The sequence below is a fragment of the Alnus glutinosa genome, chromosome 12 (genome assembly GCF_958979055.1).
Source record: "Alnus glutinosa chromosome 12, dhAlnGlut1.1, whole genome shotgun sequence".
In the NCBI taxonomy this organism is placed as follows: Eukaryota; Viridiplantae; Streptophyta; class Magnoliopsida; order Fagales; family Betulaceae; genus Alnus; species Alnus glutinosa.
Window position 1 is genome coordinate 26,037,223 of NC_084897.1, and position 6,834 is coordinate 26,044,056.

General features: G+C 37.1%; 1 protein-coding gene across 1 annotated transcript; it reads right to left on the reverse strand.

The window, feature by feature from the left end:
- Nucleotides 1-1,018: 1,018 nt before the first annotated feature.
- On the reverse strand, nucleotides 1,019-5,080 carry LOC133851427 (uncharacterized). Its single transcript, XM_062287855.1, has 3 exons — nucleotides 4,784-5,080; nucleotides 1,981-2,308; nucleotides 1,019-1,865 (listed from the first exon to the last, which is right to left on the reverse strand). Exons 1-3 carry the CDS (start codon nucleotides 4,862-4,864, stop codon nucleotides 1,318-1,320), a joined length of 957 nt encoding a protein of 318 aa, XP_062143839.1. The 5' UTR covers nucleotides 4,865-5,080; the 3' UTR covers nucleotides 1,019-1,317.
- Between the last annotated feature and the right edge of the window lie 1,754 nt (nucleotides 5,081-6,834).

Here is a 6,834-nt window from a genome sequence, read left to right on the forward strand (position 1 = left end):
CTCTACTGGGGTTTACGTCCTGAATAGGTTTGGACCGTTGGTTAAGCATCAATGGGGAGAACAACTTTCATTTGCCCGCACGGATCTTAACGTGTCAGTTTGCTATAAGTTGGATGCCCATGGCCGTTGGATTGGAACCATCAATTTGGATATTCGCAAGAACGCAAAATATATAATTATTGTTATCATAATTATTATTTATATATAATGAAAATGAAATCCTCATGCATCTCAATATTGATTTTTATTTTATTTTTATAAATGATCAAAACATATTCTCTCTTCTTTTTTAACTTTTAAAATTTAAATTGTTACTTGTATTGCGTCACGTATATATTAAAAAAAAAAGTTATTAATAAAAAGCATTACTTTTTAAATTAGGTTAATGATATTTTATTTTTAATATATTAAATTAAATAATTTTTGCATGAGCAAAGTTTTCTTTCAAACGATTTACGTAAAAATTACTTGTGTTTGAAACACATGTCAAGAAATTTCTCAAAACTCACTTGAAAAAAAAAACGTAACTTAAACTTTTATTTTTTTAAAAAATAAAACCCTTTAATCTCTCATATCATAATTTTACAAAACTTGTAAATAAATAGTTTTTTTTTTTTTTTTTTTTGTAATTACTTGGTATTTTTCTTCCTTTCTTCCAATTAGAAAAGGTTTTGGTTCGATATAAATACAAATTAAAAAAGAAAAAGAAAAAGAAAAAGTATGTACTCAATGATATTTCTTCTTTTTCAAGAAACCGAGATGTTTTTACTTATTTCCGCGTTAATCAACTGTAGGGGGGAAATTGCACGAAACTTCAGTCCAACCGCAAATGTTTTTCTTTGTAGCCTTTACGAGGAAACTTCGTCCGACTCATATTATCTTTTTGATTAGTTGGATACTTTATTGGTGGTCCCTAACCCATCAACATTGACATCTATTATAGATTGATTTTCTGTAACTCACATAATAAAGGGTAAAGAATATTTATATCACACGCACAATCATGAGATAATGAAAATTGGATGACTATATGTTACCGATTGAAAGAATTGAACCTGTGGTGCATATTAATATACTATCTCCCTACAAAAAGAATAATTCCATTCGTCAAACTCTACCCTTTAACCCATAGCTCTCGCACAAAATTTTACCCCACCCAGTACCAGCTAGAGTTGCTCCAGATGCATAAAAGCAGGGAACGGTTGAAATGCTGGAAACCTCTTCACACTTTCAGCACCGAGAAGAATAATTAAATAAGCAGGAAATAAGGCTCTCCCTGGGCTCCTCTCCTCATTGGCCAATCATTCCAGAGACAGTTCAGAACGGCACTGTGAATGGTAATGCGTATATATCAGCCTCTGGCAAATAGCTAGCTCGTGGCCAAGTAGTTGAGTTTTGATCACACAAGCCATCAGTGCCGACTTTATATCTTTCAACTGCACGGTTGCAGTTCCGCTTCGACTCGAACAGCCATTCCAGATCATCAGATTCTGAACATTCCCTTTGAATAGGAGGTGGAACCCAATTCTGTATTAAGCCTCGAAGCGGCGATGGTAACGAGAAAGATTCACTGCCAGTTGCACTTGGCAGTGCAACTGGTTCAGCCTTGTGAGCAAACATTGCAGATGCTTGGGAGGAAGGGAAGGGCTCTTTAGCGAGCCTGAAAGTGAGTTCTTGGCCCACATTTCCAGAAGTAGAACAGCAATTTTCTTCTGGATCTCTGCCAGGTCTAGGAACAGATTCATGCACCCCTTGAGCAAAGGCATCCTCAGTCCTTCCCGACGAAGAGCAAGGCTGTTCCTTGCTGGGTAACACTTCGGGATCTTTGTGCCTTTGCAGAGGCAACCGGATCCGGAAAATGCTTCCTTTTTACATAAATAATAACAAGTTGAAGAAAGAATATCAGTGTTACTGTGAAGCTAACAAACCCCACACGTAAACAGCCTTTCCCAGGTAAGGAAGAGGCATAATCACACTCACCAGAATTATGCTTGCCATCAGAGGACAAGCTCTGCTTCTGCCTTTTGTTGCTGTTCAAGGTGCTATCAGAAGAGTTCTGGGAACCAACCGGGTGACCATGTTCTTCAGTAAGGCTACTCTTCTCAAGATTTTCTGTTTCATATTTTCTTCTCTTGTGAGGGTCTCCTCCTTTCTGATCTTCTTGGCTCCTTTCCTCCCTGTGCCTTTTCTTGTGTCTTTGCTTCTTATTATCAATTTCTCCATTTTTCCGGGCCTTCTCCTTCTCTTTCTTCTCCCGCTTTTTCTCCTTCTTCCTTTCTTTCCTGGCCTTCTCTTCTTCTCTTTGGATCTTCAACCACCAGAATCACCATCAATATGGGAACATTTTGAAGTGGAGAAGACCATAAAGCAAGCAAGAGCAAAGGCGTAGAGAGAATACAACATGCATAGATCCATAAATAGGTTCTGTTTTCCTTAGCTGTGTATTACATAAAATAATTTTGAAGGCAACAGGACCAACAATGGGGAGGCAATTTAGACCAAACTCAAAGAACGAGCCATCAAGGAAAAAAATCATATTACAACCATAACAAATGGAAAAAGAGGATTGAAAAGTTTGAGCACAAATGTTAGCCTGACATGGCAATCTTACAAACCAAGGATAGCAATAAACTTTCGTCATCAAGGGATGAACCCGCAATAACACAATATCCTAGAGATCCAGCAGCAGACTAAAAGATCACTTTTTTTTTTATAAGGTTGCAATTTATTAAAAAAAATGTAATGTACCCCTAAGTACATAGGCATTATACAATAGAACTCTTACAAACCCAGAATCCCAAAAACAGCAAAAGAATCGTCAAGCCCTCCCAGCTTGAAAGCACCCATAACACCCAAAACCCACATGAAACTCAAATCCCAAAAAACAGTTGAAGCCCCCATCAAAACCCTCCCCAAAAACACCCAAATCTGCCCCTAAAGCACCCCAACCCAACAAACCCTCGAAACCCATCAGAAAACCCTGAAAAACCTTACCAAAAAAACACCCACAACACCCAAAACCCGAGTCGACGGAGTTGCTTATCAAACTCACAGATAAATTTGTGCTTCAAGACCAAAATAATTCTTAATAAGCCAGTTAGAACCACAACCTAGACCAAATGGTCAGCCAAGTCATCAGCCAATATGCACTAATGAACCCCTGCAATCTTTCCAAGGCACTTGCAAGAAATTTGCCTCCCACCATTGGCAGAAAACTTGAAATTTAAATCAGAAGGGCCTATTAGTTTTGCAAGTATTTTCATCTTTAGTCAATTAAGTTCCACCTACTTATCTATGCTTCAAAGGGCACCAGATTTGCCTTTTGAAAAACTGAGAATCATGAATCCAAAAGGGGACGCCGAGGTTAACCTAAATGACATCTCTTCAATTTCTTTCAAAATAGCACACAGCATCCCAGAAACAAAACTGGTAATAACAAGTCAAACTAACAATATACCAGTAACAACTAGACACACTAGAAACTAGAAATAAGTGTCTTGCTAAAAAATTGATGACACCAAATCACTTCTAATGCCAGACATGAATTCAATTTCCAACACCATAAGAGCAAGTACACTATGAGCACAAGGCTAAAAATACCAAAATCATGATCTTAATAACCACAGCCCTTAACCTATTACTCAATTCATCATTTAAACCTCTCGTATTCATTCTAAGTCCATATAACATTAATACAACCATTCAACTGGTTTCCCTTAGTTTATCATTTTAAACCCCCCATATTCATCCCAAGTCCGTATCAAAATAAGGCAACCACTCAACTGGCCTCCTTACTTCACTATCACTGAATTTATCATCTTAAATCCCCATATTCATTCCAAGGTCCATATCTTAAGGCAAAAATTCAACTGGTTCAAGCTCCTTAATCCTTGCTTATTTCACATAATCTATGGCATAAAACCAAAATCCAAAACTTAATAATACTAACCATCTTCCTATTTCTTCTGCACCTATGAGACTCCATTCTTAACAACCTCATCCACTAAAACACTCATCAACAAGTGAAGTTTATAAGAAATTTCTAATACACAGTTATTTAACTAAACATGCGATATCATCTAAATTCTCAAAATATCAAGCCAAATTTTAAAGTTTTGACTCATTAAATACTTACCCCTTACTTGTACAAATCCCTATCCATGAACCCTTTCACCTCAACAACGTGCACACAATTTTGTAAATTGTAAGAACCAAGTCAAACTAACCATATACCAAGACCGCTAGACGCACTAAATCCTTAAATTGCTCGCTAAAAATTGATCACACCATGATACTTCACACACAGTGACTCCTTCAACTTCCGATATATTCATAGCAAATATACAATGGGCACATAGCTTATAATACCAAACCATAATCTTAATAGCCAAAGCCCTTGCTTTACTATCACTTAATTTATCATCTCAAACCCCCATATTCATTCCAATCACATACCATGCAACTAAGTACAAGCTCATTATTCTTGCAGATTGTCCAATCTAGACGCATGGACAAAAATATTGTTAGGTACCTCTTGCATGGTTGATGTTAAGTGGTCTTCTATATGGGTTATCAGCAAAACCTTTTAATATTCAGAAAGCCCCTAAAAGCTCTAATAACACCGTACAAACAAGCGTAGAGAAACCCAGTTACTATTTCTATCATTCTTGGAGACATCACATATTCTTCTTCGCGCAATATTTGTAGTACAACCTATACACAAACCTATCACATATATGCATGTCACAAACACAAACACGATTGCGCGAAGCTGAACGCAAACCTTAATCGAATCGATCAGGGCCTCATCGCGGATCCCATTCTTCACGTACCCAGGAGGAGGGTACGGAAAACACCGAGACATCCTTTTTATTGATCAATCAAACGGCAAAAACCAAAGCGGGTTTGAGATCTAGAAATTAACTCTCAAACCCTAGCTTCGCTCGAACGAGGTCTGCGAGGGTCTATAGATTAGTGTTTCGATCTTTGGTTTTAGTGGAAAAGAATCCAAGACAGAGATTGCTGCGCGCGAACTCTGCTTTGAAAAAAGGAAAAAAAAAAAAAAAAAATCTAGGGTTTGAGGGAAGGCGACGAAGGAGCCTCAGATCCAAAATAGCCAAACCGTGTAAAGCAAAGAGGGGTATTTATAGGGAAGCTTGGACTACTTTGTGGCAAAACAAACGCGTTTGGATACGGGTTTGAGATCCGCCAAGACGGCGTCGTGGAAGCTTCCCTTTTCTTTACGGAAATCTTTTGAGGGTATGTTTGGGAAGCAAGACATGATAGCCCGAGTGAGGGCTAAGGCTGGCATGAGCTGTGAATTAGAATTAGAATATTCACGTATTGGAAGGTGTCATGGAGCTTCCCTCGGGCCCATCGTGGGCTTTGAAGTTCGATTTTCATGAGAGAGACACAACTGGCCCAAGCTGCATGACTGGCAATTTATCAATATCCTAAATCATAACAAGTAGAAGGATCAGGATTTCGTGCAACGAGACTCTTCATTGTATGTACAATGGGTAGCATTATTGTAACACTCCCGTCTTCTCTTGAAAAAAATAAAAAATATATAATAAATAATTTACTTAAAATAAGTTATTTGTAAAAATAGCCAAGAGTGTTAAATTAAAAATACTTCAATTCCATTTTGCTTGAGCATCGAAACAATTATCCGAACACCTACCCAATGAAGATAGGACTCAAACATCCTCTCACTTGAGGCTGCAGATCCTCAATAAACAATTTCATTATGCCCGATCCTCATCCCATGATTATCATCCAAGTAGAAAAAACTTGTCCAAGTATGAAAAAAAAAAATTAAAGGGGCTAAAACTATAAAAATAACAAAATTTAGGAGTAAAATTAATTTATTTTATTTTATTTTTAGGACTTTTTTTTTTTTTTTTTGGCCAAGGCCAGAGATAGCTCCGCCTCTGATTATACATTAAACAATCTCCAATAAAGATATAATATGGTTTTAAAAATTATTTAAAAAAAAATAGGTAGAATTGTATCAAAATTGTGCTCCATCACTGATTACCCACAAAATTTAAGTTATAACAAAAGATGTGAATTTAATTAATAATAAATTCAAATGCAAATTCTCTGCTCTAGTACTCTGCTATTCTGATAAAAAATCCTCTCCGTCAACAGACTCAAGTCAAGCTACGGTTTCAACTGTAGTTTCAAATGAAGATAAGAAATGTGATCGAGCTACAGATCGATATGGATAAAACATTATAGATGTTTAGATGAATGCAGTTCATCCATCCAACACCTTGTAAACGCTGATTACGACTCTTATGGTCATTGAATGAAATCCTATTTTATCAACAAAAAAAAAAAAAATCAAAACATTATAAATACAATTGCTTCACCATCATTACAGTAATTAAGGGAGTTTATTCATCTCAGTACTATATATATTGTAAATTCTTTTATTATATGACAGCAAAATCTGACTCACCCTCTACCACGTACTGTTTCTGCACCCAAATACTTCCATCTGCTGAAGCTGCTTGCGCTTTTTGAGCTTATTGCTACGGTGACCATGGCAGTTCCAGAGTACGGAGGCATGATCCGATCCAGAAGACCCATCAGAGTCACTGAGACAACAATGGTTCAAAAAGAGTTAAAGAAAATTCCAAAAGAAGAGAGGACAGTAGAAGGACTTGTTAGAGAAAGTGGAGGAAGATGGATGTATCCCATATAGTGCGTGTAGAGCTTTCTAGACCGACACCAGTACAACTGATTTGCGACACGAAAACCAACCAGACCACGAAGCTTCTAGTGTCTTTTAGTCTTTAGCAAGATCAGCTAGGGTTAGGGCTGTTC

What these genes read in the sequence shown, in the direction of transcription:
- LOC133851427 (XM_062287855.1), bottom strand. Translation starts at nt 4,864, where the DNA reads ATGTCTCGGTGTTTTCCGTACCCTCCTCCTGGGTACGTGAAGAATGGG. An exon ending in CCCTGATCGATTCGATTAAG is followed by an intron (nt 2,309 to 4,783) that starts GTTTGCGTTCAG and finishes TGGTGGTTGAAG; the next exon opens with ATCCAAAGAGAAGAAGAGAA. An exon ending in TGATGGCAAGCATAATTCTG is followed by an intron (nt 1,866 to 1,980) that starts GTGAGTGTGATT and finishes TTATGTAAAAAG; the next exon opens with GAAGCATTTTCCGGATCCGG.